The sequence below is a fragment of the Hyaena hyaena genome, unplaced genomic scaffold, assembly GCF_003009895.1.
Source record: "Hyaena hyaena isolate Hyena2069 unplaced genomic scaffold, ASM300989v1 scaffold_65, whole genome shotgun sequence".
NCBI classification, from domain to species: domain Eukaryota; kingdom Metazoa; phylum Chordata; class Mammalia; order Carnivora; family Hyaenidae; genus Hyaena; species Hyaena hyaena.
In genome coordinates, this window is record NW_024080697.1 from 2,046,282 (window position 1) to 2,069,546 (window position 23,265).

At 41.4% G+C, this 23,265-nt stretch overlaps 1 protein-coding gene across 8 annotated transcripts in view; it reads left to right on the forward strand.

Annotated features, from left to right (window-relative positions):
* The window catches only part of TTLL5 (tubulin tyrosine ligase like 5), a 286,366-nt gene that overhangs the window by 15,232 nt on the left and 247,869 nt on the right, over window positions 1–23,265 (forward strand). For all 8 annotated transcript variants that reach the window (XM_039232207.1, XM_039232212.1, XM_039232208.1 and 5 more), the window contains exons 3-6: window positions 2,958–3,040; window positions 4,625–4,731; window positions 11,478–11,608; window positions 16,095–16,177. In XM_039232207.1, the coding sequence (XP_039088138.1) occupies window positions 2,958–3,040; window positions 4,625–4,731; window positions 11,478–11,608; window positions 16,095–16,177 (404 nt within the window). The remainder of the gene's footprint in view (window positions 1–2,957; window positions 3,041–4,624; window positions 4,732–11,477; window positions 11,609–16,094; window positions 16,178–23,265) is intronic.

Consider the following 23,265-nt stretch of genomic DNA (forward strand, 5'->3'; position numbering starts at 1 on the left):
CAGAGCCTATAGAAGGGAATGCACCCCCCCTCTTGCTTTGATGACATGTGTGTCAGACTTCTGACATACAGAAATTCAGACAACAGATTTGTGCTGGTTAAGCCACCAAGTGCATTGTAGTTGATTATAGCAGCAATGGAGAACCAGTATACCTTCTTACTTTCTTATCAGTGTGGACTCCTGGGTTCTTTTTTTTTTTAAATATATAAGTGAATTTTACTCTCTGTCATAGTTCATTTTTATTTTCAAATTGTCTTAAATTTGGCCATTGAGATCCTTGTGATCCATTGGGATCCGTTGAGAGTCTAATGACATGTTCCCAATCAGTTTTTGAGCACTTTCCTCTCTTTTGGCATAACACGATATTCCAGGCCTATCTTGTGCTTTCCCTCGCCAACCTGGAATCAGAAGACAAACTCTTAAGCAGTGCACTGTACTGTTTCTTAAATCATACTCTGTGCTGGAGTGAAGACATACGACTCTGGAGTGTTTTTCTTGTAGCAGTATTGCAAAGACAACATAATAGTGATTGATCATTGGGAAAACCCTGTAACTGGGCTTTCAAAGTTTGCCACAAGAATGAGAAGTATGGCGCGTCTGGTCTTTTCATTCCCGTCTTCCTGTGTCTGCTTTGCATGGTGTTCTTGCCAGGACTGGGCAAGTAGCAGCAGGGATTTATGGATATTTTCACATAAATTTATAAAAAGATAGGCTTATCTTTGACTGTAAAGGCTGGATTTTGCTCTTGGGTCTGTCCATAAGTTTCTGTATTATACTCATTCAGAAACTGTTCTCTATCCAGTCTTTTCCAAAAAGTTATTCTGTAGAAGCAGCGCTTAGCTGGCTCAGTTGGTGGACATGTGACTCTTGATCTCGGGGTCATGAGTTTGAGCTTCATGTTGGGCATAGGGATTACTTAAGAAAAAAATAATTTGGGGATTCATGTGGGCGGCTCAGTCAGTTGTCTGACTCTTGATTTTGGCTCAGGTCATGATCTCATGGTTTGGGAGATTGAGCTCCATGTTGGGCTCTGCACTGACAGTGTGGAGCCTGCTTGTGACTCGCTCTCCTTCTCTCTCCGCCCCCACTTGGCTCATGCTCTCTCTCTGTCCCTCTCTGTCTCTCCCTCAAAATAAATAAATAAAAACTTTAAAAAAGAAAAAGAAAAAAATTTTTAATTGTTCTATAGAATTCTTAGCAAATTTTTTCAAACACTTTGTGGTGGTGCATAGAAAGAGATGGCATTTAGTGAGCCAGAGTAAATGTTAGTCTTTGGAGATAGTGGAAATCTCACATGATTGCAGACTTTCATCTTAGGGGTCAAAAGCCCAGGATGCATATAGGGCCTGGCAGGTAACGTGAATGAGTGAAGGGACTATGTGGGGACTGTGCTGAACCAGACCGTGTGAACCTGTCCTGACGGGAGCACGTACCCTTCCCGGGCAGACTTGCCCTGGCAGAGTGAGCGAGTCTGTGGTTGCCAGGGTTTTCAAGAGAGCCCAGAAATCAAGACTTTTAAATGAATTCCTCCAATTTCAGAAGGTTAGTAATTCAGTTTATCGTTTTTCTTTTTTTTTTTTTTGAGGTGGAGGGAGATGGGGAGAGAGAGAATCTGAAGCAGGTTCCGTGCTGAGCATGGAGCGTAGTATCTACTTGGCAGTTCACGGGGCCTTTGTGCCTCTTGCAGAAAGCCTGGCTTGGAGCCTCCCCCGAGAGAGGCAGCCAGTCCCATGGTGGGCTTTGTTCCATGGTTGCTTTATTCTTGGTTGCCTTCTGTGATGGTTCATATAATGTGTCAAGGATGCCTGGCTCAACCTCATGACTGTGAGATCACGACCTGAGCTGAAATCGAGAGTTGGACACTTAACCAGCTGAGCCACCCAGGCACCCTAGTATTTCAATGTATTTTTATTTATTATTATTATTTTTTAATTTAGGTGCTTAAAAGTCTTTTTTTTTAAATGTTTATTTTGAGAGAGAGAAGAGAGAGAGTGAGCGAATGTATGAGTTGGGGCAGGGTAAAGAGGGAGAGAGAGAGAGAGAGAGAGAGAGAGAGAATCCCAAGCATTAAATTATGACCTGAGCCAAAATCAAGAGTTGGGCACTTAACTGACAGGTGTCGTAAGGTGCATCTGATGCCTGAACAGGTACACCCTGGACCCTCAAATTAAAAGCCTGATGCTCTACCGATGGAGCTACCCAGGCTCAATTTGTTTTTAAAGCACAATGAGAAATTAACAAACAATGTCTGCAGATTGATTTTGGCCGTGGATTGCCGGTTTATAACCTGTACTGGTAATCAGCATTACTGCACACAGGACTGTCCAGAGCAGTGTTCGTAACCTTGTTCTGCAGTGGACCAAGTGTGCAGTGGCAGTGTAGGGAAGCCTGTGCGTCTCTTCTCAGGATAATGTCATTTAAGTGCATTAAAAATATATAGGGTTACAAAAAAAGTTAATTGTACTGAAATGTAATTATCAAAATATTTTTTAAAAGCTAAATTTGTGACATATGTGCATTTTTATTAGTGCATTAAATAGCATGGTCTGCTAGGAGGTCTGTTAATTACCATGGTTTTTATGTACTGTGAGAAATGATATCTTGAGATAGCAAACAATTGTAAAGTAATATTAAAGTACCTGGTATCTATAGGTGGCAAGGTCACGGGTATTCCCAGCCCTGCTCTGTTTTGTGCCTACATTCGTAATTGAAGATAATGGTAAATTTCAACTAGTAGTGAAAGCAGAGATGTCATTTTGTCCCCCATCTATTTTTAAGAACCCCTAGCAAATCTCAGGTTAAGAACCCTTGGTCTAAAATGATCTATAGGCTACTTAATAGTAGTGTAAGGGTAGTAGTACAGTGTTATCGAGTACAGTTAAGTCATCATCTTACAGGTTATTTTTGTCTCTACAGTTAACTTTGTGGTTACTGAATTTGATTCTCTTTTTCCTTAGAACGTTATCATTTGTCTTACAAGATTGTGCGAACAGATAGTCGCCTGGTACGCAGCATTCTGACAGCCCATGGATTTCATGAAGTAAGCTCATTTTTACTACCTCACCTGATCTTTAAAACTGAAAAATCCTGGACGTCCAACCTGACTACCAGTTAATAGAAAGCTCTAGAAAGTACTTGGGATCTATGCTTAGTGATGATGCAGAGCTTGTGTTGAATTTCTGAGCGTGTTTGTTGGCTTCTCCTTGAAATGCATGGACGGCATTTTCACAAGATTCCTTCCCCCCGCCTCTGCCTGCCTTTCTCTCTCTCTGTCTCTGAAACCAAAAAACCCCAAACCATTTTCTTGCTATGATTTTAGGCTTAGGGTAGAGATAGAGCTGCCCATAGGGAATGGTCTGATACTGAATTAAGATTCTTTGATTGCAAGCAACAGAAGTGGATTCTGCCAAACTTCAGCCAAAAGGGGGCACCTGGGTGGCTCATTCGGGTAAGCGTCCAACTTGAGCTCAGGTCATGATCTCACGTTCTGTGCGTTCAAGCCCCACATCGGGCTCTGTGCTGATAGCTTGGAGCCTGAAGCCTACTTCTGATTCTGTGTCTCCCTCTCTCTCTGCCCCTGCCCTGCTCATTCTCTCTCTCTCTCAAAAATAAATAAATGTTTAAAAAAATTTTTAAAAAGGATTTGTGGGTAAGTTTTGTACAGGATGGGTAGCAGAGTCAGAGGAAGAGGAGAAAAGGCAGGCCTTTGTAAGGAGAGAGATTAGAACAACCCCAGGGATCTGGGAATAGGGATCTTTGGGATTGTCTCTTCAAGGCCACTGCCATAGAAGTGACTCAGCTCCATTCATTGTCATTGTGCCTTTCTCCGCTGAAGACTCATGTTATGGAGATCATATGACTAGTCCAGGTTGGGTCATGGACATACTTCTTGTGAGGGGGTCGGGGGGTACCTGGCAGTCTTTAAAAATCAAATAGTATGTTATTCCCAAAGAAAATTGGGAAAATTGGGATATTGATATTAAAAGGGACAGGTAAAAATGCTGGACAGATTAACACTGTAGATAATTTGACATAATTTGATAAGTGTCTGGTTGCTAGCTCCTTATCTTAGGTTGAGGTCTGAAACAGACGTTTTGAGAAAGTTCTGATACTAGCCTGTATCCTGTCTTGTTTTATCTCTGGGGCCTAACATGGCACCTCTCACATCACAGCCACAGGCTACATAATTGTTGAATGAATAGACAAATGAATAGACAAAATTATTCTTATGAGTAAATGAATGATATCCTAACTTGGTTTGCTATGGCTTTAGTCCCGATCAAGCACTCTATCTGGCGTCTGTGAGGACCCAAGGATGCTCTGAGATGGGAGTTGTGGCTTGGAGCCCTCTGCTCATACTTTGACATGTGAGAATGTTAAAAGACATCAGAGACTTCTATAGAAGGATTCATTTATTCTGCTTTTTGTATCTGGGATTTGCCCAACTATCCCATCCTTTACAGTTGATCATCTGTTTTTTTCATACTCTGCTTTTGTTTTACTAGGTTTAAATACTAACTAGGCACTATGCTCTCTAGGTGAAAAATTTCCTTGGCCTTTCTTGCCATCTCTTTCTGGAGAGAGGCTGTCTCTGATGTTTTTATATCTTTTTATCTGCCCTCAGGTGCACCCAAGCAGCACTGACTATAACCTGATGTGGACAGGATCCCACCTGAAGCCCTTCCTACTTCGCACCCTCTCTGAAGCACAAAAGGTTAATCACTTTCCCAGGTAATGCTCTTGTAGCCGCTTTGCTCCATTTAAAGGTACTTGACATTGGGCATGTAGCCAGGAGAGATAATTAATGTCCTTAAAAAAAGAAGTCTGTGATACAGGGCAGCAGTATGCAAATCAAACCGAGGTGTTCATGTCCATAAACGTATATTATATGAAGCCTCTCCAAGGACTGTGTAGACCTAGATGGTTCTAAAGGAGACTGTTTCTAGATTGCAAATCCCATAGGTTCTCTTTTCTAAAATTGAGCAGCTTGAGAGCCTCTTGTGTGGATGTGTCCTCCCTCCCTCACCTCCTTTTTCCAGTTACTGTTCTTCCCTTTTATAAAACAATGGCCCTCTTAGAATCTTGACATGGTTCATTGTCCTTGGGTGCATACATTTCCAGGGTTCCAAACAAAACCCTTCCCCCCCCCGCAAAAAGTAATGTTGAATTGAATTCTGGTAATGACACATTATTTTTTCTTGATGGTGATTTCCATTTCATTGCTTTTCATAATCAAGTTGTCAGTGGATAGGCCATTAATTTTAATTTTTAGTGGTAGATCATCTTGTGACTTTTTTTTTTTTTTAATGTTTATTCATTTTTGAGAGCAGAGAAGACAGCATGAGCAGGGGGTGGGCAGAGAGAGAGGGAGACACAGAATCCAAAGCAGGCTCCAGGCTCTGAACTGTCAGCACAGAGCCCGATGTGGGGCTTGAATCCATGAACTGTGAGATCGTGACCTGAGCTGAAGTCAGATGCTTAACTGACTGAGCCACCCAGGCATCCCTGTCTTGTGACTTTTGACACAGAATTAGGAAGGAGTTGAAAGAATTGAGTGCCAGTGGCATAGAAAACTCCTTCCAGTTGCATTTTTTTTTAACTTTTTTTTTTTTTTAAATTTCTGAGAGAGAGAGACAGCATGAGCAGGGGAGGGTCAGAGAGCGGGAGATACAGAATCCGAAACAGGCTCCAGACTCTGAGCTAGCTGTTAGCACAGAGCCTGACATGGGACTCGAACCCACAAACTGTGAGATCATGACCTGAGCTGAAGTCAGATGCTTAACCAACTGAGCCACCCAGGCGCCCCGTCCAGTTGCATTTTTAATGGCAGCCTAGAGAGGCAATACTGCCTGGTGGCCAGGGGCATAGGCTCTATAACCAGTTACCTGGACCCAGATTCCAGTTTTGCCAAGCGACCGTGGTAACAAGACCTTTCTGCACATCATTTTCCTCATCAGTAAAAAGATGTTGCTAATGATCCACACTTGACAGGACCGTTGTGAGGATTTAATATGTCGAGATATCAGCTATTTAGAACAGTGCTTGCTTGTTACATAGTGAACCCTATAGAAGTGTTAGCTGTTGTTTTTTGTGACCAAAGTTTCTTAGTGTTTTTATGTGTCTTTGAAGAAGAAAATAGGAGTAAAACTGAGGCTGAAACCTACCTTATTCCGGCAGTCTCACTCAACCATGGAGAGACAGATAGATGCCCTTACAGAGAAGAGGGAAACAAAACTTACCCAGTGAAGAGAAGGAAGTTCAGTACAACTTTTTTTATTTGGACTGTGGTTACGTTTTAATTTATCTTGTTAATTTTAGAACTTAAGTCCTAGTTACTCATTTATGCTAACAGGTTTTATTTTCAGTTATGTCCTATGCTTTTCTCATTTTTATCTAATGAAGTTTCTTTCTTAAGTTTTCAATCCTCTTATATCTTGTCACTATGTGTAAATACCTGGCCCATGTCAAGTAATTGCCTCATAATCTTGCATAAATGTGTGTTTTAAGTGTTTATAACAAGTTCCAGTTTTATGTGTCTGCTTCATTTGCAGGGCGTAACTTAGACCTTATTTATCTTCCTACATGTCTAGAAGATGTGGATTTGATATTCTAAATGTGTGACTAGATGGTTGAAGGGAATCAGATACATCGATCTTAAGTAGGCAGTTATATAAATTTTATTTTTTTAATGTTTTATTTATTTTTGAGAGAGAGAGAGAGAAAGAGAGGGAATGAGCCAGGGAGGATCAGAGAGAGAGGTAGACAGAACCCATGAAGCAGGCTCCAGGCTCTGAGCTGTCAGCACAGAGCCTGATGCAGGGCTTGAACCCATGAACCACGGGATCATGACCTGAGCTGAAGTCAGATGCTTAACCGACTGAGTCACCCAGGCGCCCATTAAGTAGGCATTTAAAGAGTCCTTGAAAAATAGCCACACTGGAGTTTGCATTCCTGATTCATGTTTGTAGTATATTATTCATTTTAATGGTTTTTGAAGTACTGCTGTAGGTATATAGGAATTCTATTTCCATTTAGAATTAAACAGTCAGCACTAATAAATTCGAACTTCTGTTTTCTTGAGTATTCCTTGAATGTGGTGTTCTTGTGTGTTCGAGCACATTCATAACCCATCACCTAAATGCACTATGCTTTGTGGCTTCTGTGGCTCAGTCTCACATGGTTTTAATCCAAAGACTTAAATTCATGTGCAAGAGGCATTCAGGCACTTAAAATGTTTCAGTATTATTATGAGCTTTCTTAATATGATTTTTTAACTTTTTACTTTAAGTAATTTTAGACTTTTAGAAAAGTTGCAAAAATAATAGTTACTAAATATCCTTTACCCAGTTCTTCTAACATTAATATCTGTTATAACCATGGCATAATTTATCAGAATGGAGACATTAACCTCGGTATACTATGCATTTTAATAAAAATTCATATAATTATGGTGTCTTGATAAATTGTGTACTAGGGTAGTTGCCGTGATAATCAGTCCAGTGTAGGCAGTTTATAGCCTAATGATCATACGAAATTGGAAAATCTTGCATATTAACTCATATGCAGGTTTTGTTGTAGGAGGAGGTATGGTGATGTAAGAGTGGCAAGCATGAAGTGTGTTCTGTTAGGCTAAGCCCTTCTTTGGGGGATGCGTCATGGAAGAAAAGCAAGGGCGATTGAGGGATCATGCCTGGAGTGTGAAGGAGGCTTCTGGGGTGCTGGGAATGTTCTGTATTTAGTCTGGGTGGTGCTCCCACAGGGACCAAAATTCATCACGCCCTGCATTTGTGATTTGCATGCTTCTCTGTATATATGTTACCTTCAGTAAAAAGTATATTTTAAAAAGTGAAACATATACTGACAGAATATTTGACACTTCTTTCTTTGACACTATTTTAAAAATGTATAGGGGGCCTTGGAATCCTGAAGTTATTTTGATTCCCTTGACTATACTTAAAAGGGTAGCATTAGAATTTTGTTTTAAAGTAAGATTTATTATTCGTTGGCTCATTTGGGACAATTTAAATTTTTGATGAAAACTCTTAGATGCCGACTAAAGGATACATAGTTTCCCAAAATTTGTATTGGGGGAGGATATTAAGCAAACGGATTTGGAGACCACTAGGATTGGGCCCGTGTAGGAGAATGCATTCTTTCTCTTGTCCTCTCGTCAGTGTTTCTGATGATAAACATCACTGGGGATACTGTTTGAAAATATGCACTCATAGGTCCCATTGCAGATTCATGGAATTATCATACCCAGGGAAGGTGTGTATTTAAAAAGTACCTTCTAGGTGCTTAATCTTTCTAGGTAAGTATATACCTAGAAAGTTATATATTTAAAAAGCAGTGAGGATGGGGTGCCTGGGTGGCTCAGTTGGTTAAGCGTCTGACTATTGATTTCCACTCAGGTTATGATCTCACAGTTTCATGAGTTTGTGCCCCACATAAGCTCTGTGCTGACTGCGTGGAGCCTGGTTGAGATTCTCTCTCTTTCTCTGTCCCTCCCCTGCTTGCACTCTGGCTCTCTCAAAATAAATTAACTTAAAAAAAAAAAAAGGTGGTGAAGTGATTTATATCTGGAAGGTTTGGAAATTGCTGTTCTAGGTTAAATCAGTATTATTGTGTAGACCATCTGTACTAAAATCACCTGGGACACTTGTAGCAAATGCAGAATCCTAGACTTTATCCCATAATTTTGAGATGTGGGGCCTATGAACAATAATTTTAAAGAAACCTTCTAGATGATTCTTACCTAAATTTAAGGTACCTCTGCTCTATATTTATGAAGAGGATGATGGGTAAGAAAGAAGTATTTGTGAAACCTCCACTTGGCAAAGCCACCTTTGAATTTAAGAAATTCTAGTGAAAAATCAGACCTGAGAAATAGACACAGTAAGTTTTTAGTGGTTACAGTAAAGGTTCTTCGATGGTTTTTAAATAGTGAAACAAACAATGAGTGGAAGCCAGTAGTGGAAGTCATCAGTCCAGTTGAGGCTAACTGACGTGCTCCAGAATGTACTTCCTGGTAGCTGGCAATTATTGCCCGAAGTTTACGGTGATCATTTTTTTTGCTTGTCTTTAAAATTTTATCTCTTGCACATCCATCTTTTAATGATGTAAATGTAGTTATCAGTGGGATTCTTAACCTAGTGATCTGGTACTTTACTACAATAGGATCATTGTAGTCTAACATTAATGTCTATCTTGGCCACTATGTAAGAGAAACATATCAGACCCATAGGTACTTGTTTTACTAGTGATGATGCAAATTCCATGTAATTCTAGAAGAGACTGGACAGTTAGTGCCTTGGCATTAGGCCTGTAAATATGGATAAGGTAGCCACATCTTCTGTTTTCCTGAACGGTCCTGTTTTCAAGAATGCTAACCTTTTTTCAGGACGTGTTTCTCAGAAGGTCATACACTCTAGGTATCTTTGTGTAAAAATTCCCAGAATGCTTTGGGTTTGTACTTGTTAGTTGGTGTACTAGTGTGTTTTTATTATTTGGGTAATCCAGGTTTTTTTGTACTATTAAAGAATTATGATTCAATTAACATAAAACACCAAGTGTTCCTAAAATGTTTCGTAATGATTTTTAGCAGTGAATAGTCACAGGTGGCTGAGGAAGCTTTATGAAGCTAGAATTTATTTGATGTATTTGGCTTCTGGACCCTGAAACTTTGAATATATTTATCAAAAGCCAAACTTAGAACACAGTCTTTTTTGTTTGTTTATATTTAAAGTATGTTTTAGAATAGATTTAATACTCATAAATCCCATCAAAACCCGTTTGGCAAAAAGAACCAGATTTAAATGTAAAAGCTAAAACTGTAAAACTTCTAGAAGAAAATACAGGAGAAAGTCTCCATGCTCTTGGATTTGGTAAAGAGTTCTTAGATCTAACAGTAAATGCACAATCTGTAAGAGAAAAATGTTGATGAAATTGACTTCCTGAAAATTTAAAATGTCTGGTCTTTGAAAGACACTGTTAACAAAATGAAAAGGTAAGCCACAGACTGGGAGAAAATATTTGCAAAATACATATCTGACAAAGAATTTGTATCCAGAATGCATAATAAACTCTCAAAACTGAATAATAAGCAACACCCCCCCTTTTTTTAAATGGGCCAAAAATATTTGAACAGATGCTCACCAAGAAAGACAGACACAAAAAGATGTTCCACATCAATAGTCACTAATGGAATGTGAATTAAAATCACATGAGATGGGGCTCCTGGGTGGCTCATTCGGTTAAGCATCTGACTCTTGATTTCAGTTTTAGTCATGATCTCACGGCTTGTGGGTTCAGGCTTCACATCGGACTCTGCTCTGACAGTGTGGAGCCTTCTTAGGATTCTCTCTCTTCCCCCCGCCCCCCACCGTCTCTGCCCTTCCCTTGCTTGTACTTTCTGTCTCTCAAAAATAAATAAAACTTAAAAAGAAATCGCACACATGAGGTACTACTGACTACCCATTGGAATGGCTAAAAACAAAACAAAAACACCAGACAAGTGCTTGTCAGAATACAGCACAACTGGAGTCCTGAAACTTTGCCAGTGGAAAAGATAAAACAGTACAGCCACTTTGGATAACAGTCTGGCAGTTTCTTATAAAGTTAAATATATAATCACACATGTATTGGTTTTAAAATGTGTCTGCAAATTCCTTGACCTGGCCTTCAAATGGTTGAGCTAATTTCTGTGTTCTTGGAAGTGAGCTGGACTTTATAATTTCTTTTTTTTATTTTTAAGTTTGTTTAGGAGGGGAAGGGACAGAGAGCGAGAAAGAGAATCCCAAGCAGGCATGACACTATTAGTGGGGACCCCAGTGCAGGGCTTGAACTCATGAACTGTGAGATCGTGACCAGAGCTGAAACCAAGAGTTAGATGCTTAATTGACTGAGCACCCAGGCACCCCTGGACTTTGTAACTTGTAATGAATAGAACGTGGCAGACGTGACATTGTGTCACTTTTGAGACCAGGTCATTAAAGTCACTGCAGCTTTGTCCTTGTCCCTTTCCCTCTCGAGTCACCTGATCTAGGAGAAACCAGCTGTCATGTCACAAAGACACTCGATTAGCCTTACAGAAACATTCATGTGTTTATAAAGTGGGTTTGGCTGGTTGGGTGACTGGAAGGCTCTTGCAGCCACCACAGAGACGTGGGGTGACTTTTTGGGATGTTGGAACTGTTTGTGGTGATGGTTACATAATGGGCATTTGTTTGTTCAAACTCCTAGAGTTACACACTAGAGAGGGTGGATTTTACTGTATGCAAATTCTACCTTGATGAATAAATCTGACCAGAGAAATCCATTGTTAATCTTTGGAGTTGACAGAGTGATAGATTTGAGATGTAGTACTGTCCTCAGTGACTGCTCCAGAACGGTGAACCGTAAACTCCTTAGGATGCGATAACATGGGAAAACCTCTGAGTCATGGTTGGGTGAAATGGAAAACCTTTTATGATTTTTAGGTCATATGAACTAACCCGGAAGGACCGACTGTACAAAAACATCATTCGAATGCAGCATACGCATGGATTCAAGGCTTTTCACATCCTCCCTCAGACCTTTCTTCTGCCAGCTGAGTATGCGGAATTTTGTAGTAAGTGCCTGGCTGGGAAGGCCCCGATCATCGGCACCTGAACTTGGGGCAGTCTTACTCCAAGGTTTACCTCCAGTCAGTAGCTAATGAAGGCTTTTCAAGTCCTTAAAAAGTTGTGCTTCTTTAGTGAAACAGCTAGAGAGAGAACTTTAAAACTTTTTTTATTCTGATTATGTACCTGTATGTTTATTTTTAGTAAGCTCGTCGCTGTCCTTTCTGTAAGGACACATTGGTGTCATACACACGTGCCCCTGTTGGGTACAAAAAATCTCTTTATTGGCAAGACTTAGTGCCTGTGTAAGAAAGTATATACTTCTGCATTTGAATTATATATGCTTCCTTTTGGGTGTCTGTTTTCCTCTTGCCATTTAGGGTAATATTTCTGTCACCTTAATGTCTGGACTTGTGTGAGTTAACGTTCTTTGAGGTTCAAGTATCACGCATTTTTTAGTGTGAGGGTTTAGAGGTACCAGTTAGTCACGCCCTCCTTGGCGTTCAGGAGAATTGTAGAAACATGGTGTTCACCAAGTGGGGAACTAAATGTCAGCCATCTTGTTGGTAAAGCTAGACGGGGACCTGTGGCCTGCACCCCTTTCTCAGTGGGCTCCTTACTTCTTTTGCCATGAAGTGAACTATCTTCCCAGGCCCAAGGATGAAATGGGCCATTTAAGGCTTTCTTCCCTGGGGGCAGAGCCTGGGTCAGTAGGCGTGGTGCACAGAAGAGACGTGAGTAGAGAAGGCGTGAGGCAGGTCTTTTGTGAGAGACCACATAGTAGTAATAATATGAGCCAACATGGAACAAATATTTCCTCTCTGTTAAGCCCTGTTCGAAGTGGCATTTCCACTCTGAAGTAGGCACTGCTGTTATTCCCAGGTTTACAGATGAGATGAAGGTACTGCGAGGTCAGGAACTTTCCGTAAGTCAGGCAAGTTGCAAGTGGTGGTGTCAGGTTCACACTTTGAGGTTTGGCTTTAGAGGCCGTACTCCTCACCACTGGGCCTTATTGCTTAGACACTGGGCAGTGTGCACACGCTGTTCATTTCCCAGTATCACTGGTGGGACAGGATCAGGGAGGACTGACACATAGCTCTCTTTCTTCTCAGTAAGTCTAAGAGAGAGACTTTTCCTGCCTTACGGGTAGAGGAAGCATGAAGAGAGGAAGAGAAAGTTCTCTCCAGACTTCCTGACCTTTGATTTTCTTAACCTGTAAGACTGAACAGTCTGGTCTAGCTGCCCAGTGCGGGGTTCGTCCTCTGGGACTTCCGTTGTCAGGATCTCCTGCTTCTACCCTGGTGAGGCCTTTTCTTTGATAGCTCCTGTTTCAATGGGACGCTTGATGGTTCAGTGTTGGCCCACAGTAGGCTCTGGAATGGGTCAGAAGAGACTATTAATTGAATGAATTAAGTTCAAAGCTATATTGGACTTAAAGCTGAAAACTTAACAGCTTAGAATTTTTGTTATGTCACTTTAGCCAAGTTCCTTAAACCACTCCGTGCCTTAGCTTCCTCCTCTGTTAAACGGGTTTATTACTAGTACTGACCTTATAGTGTTGCTGGGATGTTTAAATAGGTTAATACATGGAAAGCACTTGAAGTGGCACCTGATAGGTGTTTAATAATTGTTCAGTGTTACTCCCTTTTTCAAGTGACGTCGAGATGTATTGTTACATAATGAAAGTAAAAGATTATGCGATAAGCCAACATGATAGCATAAAAATACTTCAACTAACGTGTTAGCACCATGACCCAGATGTGAAAACTCCTCCTGTTAAAGTCTACAGTAATTCCCTATTAAAGTCTACAGGAATCTGAGATGAAAATTCCCTTTGTCCTCTCTCTGCTATTTCTTATTCTGCTGTTTTCCCTTTGGAGGCAGGCTGGGGGTGGGGATGCTCGTTCAGATGACTGGATAGAGTTAGGATTCCTCCATCAGTTCAAGTATGACCTGTCTTTCAGTAGGATTGCTTCTTTAGTGTATTATAGAAACTCATATGTGCTCTACTTTTTAACAAAAATGACTTCAAAAGGTCAATAGAACACATAGAATTAATATAGTCATAACTCAGAGCCACCACATTTAGACCCAGGACAGCTACTGTAGGCAAATGGCGTTCCTCAGTCCCCCAAGCAAATCACTTGATGATGTTATCACCAAAGACCCACAGCAGGCACCCACCGTGTTTGTGGAAAAGGGGGGAGAGGGAAGACATGATAGTCAAGAGGAGTCCTCTTGGATTCAGTCTTGCCAGGACGCCAGTCATTCTTTGCCGGTTGTGCAGAGTCCGTGACCTCTAAGCTAAAATTCATTTGGGGGAGATCCAACATCGTTAGGTTAGTTGTGTTGCTAAAGTTACATATTAGGAGAGAAACCCGCCTATTTGTACTACTTTCTCTTTCAAAGAGACATTCCCCTTCTCCATGAAGTCTGTTTTAAGTTCCTCTCTTCCTTTGGTGTCCACCTAGCACAATCCAGCCCAGAAATTCCATTTTCTCCATGACTCTTGTGTTCCTGTGCTTCATTGCTCACTTGACTGTGAGCAATAGGAGATTTTTGAGAAGGAAAGGAACACAGGTTCACCATTAGAAAAATCACTGTGTGACATGAATTGGAGGGAGCAAGAGGCGGAACACAGTGGTCACTTGGAAGGTTATTGCAGTAACCAGATAAGTGTAGTTGAACTGAACTAGGTAGCTGGAATGGAAAAGAGGGAGTGAAAGAGTGGTAGACTAATAAGCAGAGTGTACCATCTGGTTTTAAGTAGTGAGGCAAGGGTCAAAGATGGCTCCAGAGGTGTGAATCTGAGAAGTTAAGAAGCTAAGAAGCACATCAGGGAGTGTAACCAGGACTGTAAAGGAAGAGCTATTAAAAGGGACGAGGAGTGTGAAATTTGAGAGCAGGTGTGGATTTGAGATGCCTACAGGCTTCCATGTGCTGATTTGCAGGCAGTTGTAAAGGCAGGAGATTTAAGTTCTGGCAGTAGATACTGGAAATTGCAGGTATGGAGGTAGATGTGATCCTGAGGGAGAGAAAAAGAGAAGAAACACCCCAGAGAGGAGAGAGAGCTTGACGATAGGAGCTAAGGAATGGGGTCCCAGAGGAGACAGGAGAAGGTTAAATTAAGAACAGACACATGGAAAGATGCTCAACATCACTCATCATCAGGGAAGTGCAAATCAAAACCACAATGAGATGTCATCTCACACCTGTCAGAGTGGCTGGTATTTAAAGGACCAGAAATAACAGGAATTGGCAAGGATGTGGAGGAAAGGGAGCCCATGCGCATTGTTGGTGGGAATGTAAATTGGTGCAGCTACCATGAAAAATGTTGTGGAGGTTCCTGAAAAAATTCAAATGGAAATATCATATGACCTGGCAATTCTACTTCTCAGTATTTACCAGGAGAAAGTGAAAGCACTAATTCAAAAAGATACCTGCACTTCTGTGTTTATTGCTTCATTATTTACAGTAGCCAAAACATGGAAGCAACCCAAGTGTCCATCCACAGATGACAGATAAAGATGTGGTACATACACACAATGGAATATTACTCAGGCAAAGGAAGAATGAAATCTTGTCATTCATGACAACATGGATGGACCCAGAGGGTCTTGTACTATGTGAAATAAGTTAGACAGAGAAAGACAAAAACCATACGACTTCACTTATATGTGGAATCTTAAATAAACAAAAATGAAAACAGAAAAAAGACTCATCAATATGAAGAACAGACTGGTGGCTGGCAGAGGGGAGGTGGGTGGGAAGGATGGGTGACATAGATGTAGGGGATTCACAGATACAAGCTTCCAGTTATAAATAAGTCACAGGGATGAAAAGTACAGTGTAGGGCATGTGGTCAGTAATATTGTAATAACTGTGTGGTGACACATGGTAACTACCCTCATTGAGGTACTTTATTATGTATATAAATGTTGAACCACTGTATCATATATAAAAAAAGTAAGGGGCTCCTTTTAATCACTTGTAAATTATTGTCCTCCTGTGCCACTTGCACATGGTTTGATTTAAGATGGTTTTTTTTCTTACAATCTAAGAGAAATCACTTAAGGAAATACATCATTTTAGGTGATGCAGTGTTTGACTCATATTGGCCCTCTGCAATGTGAGCCTCTGAGGTCCTTTGGTCAATGGAGGCGAGAATTTCAAGATTCATGATGGCTGTTTTGCGACAGTAATAAACTAATATCAGATAGTTGCCTTATTTTGTTTTCATCCTCTCATTCAAGAAAGAGGGGAAATGGTGGAAGAAATATGTAACTTTGCTGCCTCCTCCCCCCACTCCATTTTTGTTTGAAACTAGTTAAAAAATGCAGCTTATTTTAGCTGAGCTGCCCTTCACTTAAAAACCTGGAAAATTCTTTGGGTATCTGAGTAGTTAACCATTGTTGAAATTTAAGATGACAGATTCTTGTCCTTTCTTTCTCCTTGTTCTCTCTCCCCCTTTTAATCTCCCAATATTTTGAACAGATTCATATTCAAAGGACCGGGGACCTTGGATAGTAAAACCAGTGGCCTCTTCTAGGGGACGGGGCGTCTACCTGATCAACAATGTAAGTATGCAGCAGGTGGCATGCTCTTCTGCTGCTGCTGCTTCTTTTTTTTTGTTGTTTTTTAAAGTAAGGTCTGTACCCAAACAGGGGGCTTGAACTCATGAACACAAGATCGAGAGTCACACGCTCTACCGACTGGTCCAGGCAGGTGCCCTGGCACCCTCTCTTCTTGGTTTTTCCCTGTTTCACCCTGCTACTAATATGCTTTTTTTTTTTTTTTCTTTTCTTTTTTTTAATGAAGAGTAAGTATTTCCTTCTGGAATCTGCATTTAGAAGTGTGTGAGATGAGGGTGGGTATGAGTTGGCATTATTCACCTTACTGTCAGTGACCTCTGTCAGTAACCTATGCCAACGGTTATCCTGTGGCTAAAAAGTCACTTGATCAAATGTTGGGGAAGAGCAACCTTTGGTATCCACAGAACCTTTCCTACTTTTAGCATATTGTGTCATATTAATTCCTCAGTGCAAAACATTAATTGGTAGGATATACATTGAGTTTCTCTTGGGACCAGAACTGTAGGTTCCTGCCCTCAAGGTCATTGAGAAAATTAACCTTGATGTGGTATGGCATTCTTGATGCTCTTTCTATATCTCCCCCACTCCTCCTCCTCCTGCCTCATCCTCTTCTTTTTTTCAAAAGTCATCAGTATCTTCACTCTTTGCAAAATCCTCATGAAAAGTTGTTTGTTAAGTCAAGTACATATACAGAGTATATGTGTTGCCGAAGCGAGCACCATATACAGAGAAAATAAAATAAAATTTCAACCCCAGTCTCACTTCTTGTTCTTTTAACACTAGTTTTTAACCTAATATAGTTGATTTATGTTTCTTTTCTTAATTTTTCATTGTGTTTAATTCCCATTTTGATAATGTATCGCCCTCACATCACCATCTACCCTTCCTTCCACATTCCATTACTGATTACTTTTTATATTTCACTGTTTATAAAATTATGTTATCTTCAATAACTGTGATTCCATTTCTCTGCTTTATCTTTAAGTTGAGTAAAAAAAATTAATTAAACTGAGTAGAAGCTTCACAGCATTGAATTCTGAAATTTCATTAGTATTTCATTCTGGGTCTTTTCTCATTCTTCTAGACATTTGGTCAGCCTGGAAACTAGTGTTTTTCTTTGTTTCAGGGAAAATTATCCATTTTTTGTCTTTGTCTCTGCTTCTAGAACTGTGTTTTGAGGCATTTTGGGTCTTTCCTTTTTGTCAATTTCTCTCTGATTTTAAATTCTTGGCTTTCCCCCATCTTGATCTTTCTGGATCGCCAGTTTGAGCTTTATCCATTTTAATGTTCATTTTATCTACTGTATTTTTGTATTGGGTCTCATAGTTTGTAGAAACTTTTATTTTCCATTTTGCTTTTTTTTTTTAATAACAGCGTATAGTTGCTTAATGGATTAACGGATGCAGTTTGCCTGTCGGCCTTAGTAAGGATATCAGTTGAAAGTTTTTTAAAAGTTATCTTTTGTTTTGTGTATTTTCTTGGAGTTGCCCTTTTTTCCCTCCTGCTATTGGGTTTTCTCCGTTTCAGTGACCATAGGTGTTGAGTTGTTATTTGTGAACAAAAGACTAGACTGATTGAAAATGACAGCTAACCTGGGTTTCCGTATTGTCATGTAGGAGTAATTCCCTAGTAGTTTCTCCTGGACAGGAGGCTAACTCAGTTTTGTGCAAGGGCAAACTGTGTTGACTCACAGGCTGGTAAGTAGATGGGAATGAGGAGCACCCTTCTTCCTGTCCACCCCTGCCAAAATAGAGCTGGCTTTATCATGAATACAGAGGAAGATTTTGGTGATTTCTGCTCTGGTCAGCACTACGTCTCCCGTCTTTTCCTCTGTGTCTGTTGTAGGGATAGAGTGGCCTTAAATTCCACTCCTCTGTCCCATCTCTCTACCCACACAAGATGTCCTCCCCGTAGGTATCATCGTTAGGTTCTATCCTGAGGGCCAAGCTTTGGGTGTTGGAGGAGGGCCACTCAATTAATTAAGAATTAATTACCTGATTCTTGTTCTTCGGCCCGCTCCTGGACCGTGTTTCTTCACTGCCAGCTTGGAAATTCTCCGAGGCTCCTTGAGAAGATCACTCTCACCTCTGGTATTTTGCTTCTTCTGCTCTGGTTTCTCAACTTGATCCCATCTGCTTTCTATCTTTCAGGATTTCCTGAAACTTTTTGTCTCTTATTGGCTTCTTTAAATGTTTTCTAGCTTTGTTATTATTTCATTCTTTTAAAAATCTCTCCACTGTCCTTCCAGTGGGACTCTGGAAGGGAAGAAAGGGAAGTAGGTGTGTGTGTGTGGTCAAATACTCTTTTAAATTCCCCAGTTCTCTTTTTACATGGTCTGAGCTATTTCCTACACATGCAGAAACTAACTTTCTGAGAAGTCTTTCACACTGAGAAGTCCTTAAATTCAGTCTGGATGGAAAACTGTACAATAACTACTGATGGGCAGACCTTAAGTGCTACAGAATTATAGGGCCTGGTTCTGGTACAGCAGCTAATCCAGCCTGAGCCCCAGGCTACAAGTCCTGTTACCTGGCCCCGGGTCACTCTGGAGGCCCTTTTTTCCTGGACTCTCTTGTGACAGAAGGCCCTGGTCACATGCTTTGGATCTCTCTCTTCTCGTTCCTGTTCTGACCTTGGCGCCGAGGCTCCTGTCGGACAGCTTTTCCTTCAGCTCCGTGCCAGGAGCTCCAGTGTTGTTTGAATCCCATAGACGGCACTGGTTTGGGTTTGGGTTTTAGCTGCCAAATGGAATTGCTATTGAAAGTCAACTGTGGTACAAGTTTGCTTTTTATTTTCTTAGACATGAGTCAAAAAGAATAGGATCTATTTCCAGCTCATCTGGGACTTTTTTCTTTTGGAATGCTCTTTTGCCCTAGTGATTTGTTATTTTGAAATCAACATCATAAAGAATAGAAAGGCTAAACTTTCCTTGGTGGGGCTGAGAACCCCGTGCCCTAACTCTTCCCTGGAGGGAGTCCCTGAAAGAGGGTGACAACTCTTTAGAGAATGCACTTGGCAGGCTCTCCCCCTCCCTCCCACCTCTCCCTGGCTGAATCCCTAGAGACCCCTGCGTAGATCAAAGTACTTGGCGGGACCCTTTGCCTCCCTCCTCCCCCTCAGTGAGGCTTTGGAATGAGTCTGATTCTTTGAGGTATTTGGTGGAGGTGCCAGACAGAAGCCTGGGAAGATGCCAGCAGGCACCAGGGGGCCTGGCAACATGTGTACATGATGGGAAAATATTCCCATTTCACTCCCCAAACTGGAATTTTATCACCTTTCATTCGGACCTGCAAACCATGTAGTTAATACTCTTCTCTCTCTCCTTAGGCACAAGGCCTCACCATCCCCTCTTTTCCATACCTGGATCCTTTCCCATGGAATATGTGACCCATTAGCCAACTGGATGAAGTAACTCTTTCCAAGGCTGCTGCCTGCTTTCCCTTCAGATTTGAGGGGGAGGGGGTGGGAGAGCTCAGGCAGAGAGGGTCTGTGAGGAGCTGAACTGAAGCAAACCGGTGAGGGACTTGGGCGTGGGTGGAGTTAGGTGTGAGGGCCAAATGAAAATATCTTTCCCTGTCTTTCCCACTGGGGAGGGCCTTTTAATAAAAATTCCCAATAATAGTCATAACCTTTTGGAAAATGTCTGCAAATAACAACTTTTACCATTACAAGAACAGAATAAAGGACAGAAAAAGTGTTACTTTTATGAAATACCGGCGAGAGAAGTGTGAGCTCCTGCAGACGGAAGTATCTTGGCCAGTCAGCTACTATGGTCTCCTATTATGTGCTCTTTCGCTCTGGAAATCCAGACCAGAGGAGCAGAGCTCTGTGTCCTCCAGCTCCCTCAGGGACTAAGTGTTGTATTTTCCCATTTTAGTATATTCAAGTCGAGGAGGGAAAGATCTGGCATTTTCTGATTAAGGTATGAATTTGAGTATGGACGTCAAATCATTCTTCCTCGTCCTTCTTGCCTCACACATTATCTCATGTTAATGTTTTCTTTGGGATTTTGAAGTAACAGAAGAGTATTTAGTTGACTCTGTTTACTCTCTGTGTTTGTGAATATAATTCTGTATAGCTCTCTTGTTTCTGTTTGTTTGTATGTTGTTATCTTAAGTGCTCTCTGTTTTTTTCCTTGTTCGAGAAATATTTAGGGAGTCCTTGCCATGTGCCAGGTGCCACCACTCCTTAATACCTTTTGAGGAGTAGGGATTATCTTTTAATACTAACACTGATACTAAGCTAATGTATCTTCATTATAACTCGGTGCGTGGCTGTGAGCAGAAGGCCGTGTGGAGTGCTGTGACACAGGCTCTTGGGTTGTGGAACTTTGTAGAACCATAGAGGTGCTACTGGGTTTGCACTGAGAGTAATAACTGATATTTCTTGAGCATTTGATTTGTGCCAGCCCCTGCACCTTCCAAATATAGACGCGTAGTCTTTAGAAGAACCCCAGGAAGTAGTGACTGTTACTTCCTTGCTAAGTGGTAGAGTCAGGATTGTAACTCACGTCTAGCTGATTCCAGAGCATAACCCCCTTAACCGCTGTACCATTCTACCGTATAGTAACTTAACAGATAGCAGGAGATTTAGTCTTAAAGTCCATTTCGAAAAATGGATGTGTTTTTCCAACTTCCCCAACCCTTTAGATCTTGCTTCAGCGTACTTTGGAGGGCAGTTGGAGCTTGGAATTGAACTCGTTTGAAACGAGTCAGTTGGGGTTGGATGTAAAGGAAACAGCCTTGAAAATATCAAAAAGCTTTGATGAGTTGCTTCTTAGCAACTAATTTAATGTAACACTATAAAAAAAAACTATACCCGCACCCTTCTTTTCTTTGTCGAGGTTACAGTTGAATTCCTGGTGCAGGTAGAAATGAGAGGTTCAGACCATTGAACAAATATTCAAGTTACCTAAATAATATGCGAGATTATGTTGCGTCTCACTCGGGACAAATGTGTATGATGAGGGCGGGAAGAGAGGAAGTGGGCAAGGACAATAGATGTGTCATGGAATGAAGACCATCACGAGTGTAGCCTCTGGTTTGGAGGAAAGTTGGGTGGTCGCATATCTGCTGCAGCCTGGAGGTGTTACTCAGTGGGAAGAGGTCTGCAACTTTAATTTTAGGTTTGGAACACAGCCTTGAGGCTTGCTCCTTTATGCTGTGATTCATCAGTTCTTACACACTAACTTGACTCCAAATGGAGATGGTACTTGTGAGAAAGTGATCAGGAAATGTAAGGGAGTCTGGAAATGGTGTGGGTGCTCGAGTCCACGGGTATGAATCAGCACTGATTGCTGCCATGTCCGTGTGATGCAGGGAGAGGGGTTGTGAAAGCTGTGTTCTGAGTCTGCAACAGCATCAGTGGGAAACGAGAGGGAGTCTCTTTCTCTTGACTCTGGAGTTGCTCATCGTGGTTGCGTGTGATGTTACGGGCCACAAAATTATCCTTGTTGTATGTAGTGTTTGGGGGTAGTAAATGCACTGTTATAAAGACAGTCTTTTGAAATTGGGGAACAGTATTTTAGGTCAGAACTTGGGGGAAACGTGAAAAGTACTCAAGAGTTAAGCTTCCGAGGCTGACCGCCTGAGTTCAAATGCCCCTCTGTCACTGTGTGACATCTGTAATGTTTGGATGGTGCCATCCCTACCTCACAGGGTTGGGTGAGGATTAAGTGAAACAATACTTGTGAAAAACCAGAACAGTGCTGGACACACGGCAAATGTTCATTCAGTACATTTATTAAATTTTTTTTTCTGCAAATTTTAATAGTTATTTTTGTTGCCTCTCCTGTAGCTATCATCATTACAGTAATTACTATAGCCACTTCCCTTTTGGAGTCCTTTTGTCCTGCATAGATTTTGGTGGCTTCCAGCTGATTTTTCTGCCTTAATCTGATCTCACACAGAGTTGTGCTATTCCATATGTTTTACTCTTAACTACTTATTTAATCAAGAATCCATAATCATTTCCTGCTTCCTCCCATGTTCAGGCTAACTTACCGTAGTCAGGGGTTGGAATCCCTTTGCCAGTGGGGTCTCTCCCTCCTAATACTCGAACCATATCTTTTTATTATTCCCCGGTTCAGTCTTCTAACCTCAGGCCAGTGTATCTGCCTCCTTTCCTTTCTCCTGAACCTTGTGCCTACCATCTTTGCACAACAGCTTCTTTCCTCCCTACCATGTGCTCAGTAGCTCTCAACACTCACTTCTGCACCTCCTCTTCCACAACAGGCCTTCCCTGACTGACCCCACATAACTGGGCTGCACTTGTATTTTGCAGGCTCACGTCTTGCACTTGCAGATATGCTGCTTTGTGTTCTTTTAAATTATGTATTTTGGTTTGGGGTGCCTGGGTGGCTCAGTCGGTTGAGCGTCTGACCTCAGGTCATGATCTCGTAGATTGTGAGTTTGAGCTCCAAATCAGGCTCACTGCTGTCATGGCAGCGCCTGTTTCTAATCATCTGTTTCCCTCTCTCTGCCCTTCCCCCATTGGGACTCTCTCAAAAATAAATAAACATTAAAAAAATTCTATATTTTTCTGCCCGTTTACCTAAATACTAAACTCTTCAGAAGTAAGGATTAGGCTCTGTGAGGGCAGGGTTTGTATCTCTTCCTCATCACTGTATCCTAAGTACCTTATACAGTGTCCAACAATACTCATGATGACTTATTGTATTAACAACTCTTTTTCATTGAAAAACTCCTTAAAAGGGCTAGTTCTGTCTTGCTAGATAGTGGCTTAGGAAGTACAACTGAATGAATCAAGGAAACATCCATTCCATTTCCCAAATGCCAGGACCCATTGTGGAAAGATCTGTATGTTTTCTAAACAACTTAATGAAAGTCTTCACTTAAAAATAATGGTAGTATTTTAGGGGCACCTGGGTGGCTCAATTGGTTCAGCATCCGACTTCAGCTCGGGTCATGATCTCACAGTCCATGAGTTCGAGCCCCATGCCAGACTCTGGGCTGTCATGATGGCTCAGAGCCTGGAGCTTGCTTCAGATTCTGTGTCCCTCTCTCCCTGCCCCTCCCCCACTCATGCTCTGTTTCTCTCTCTCTCTCTCTCTC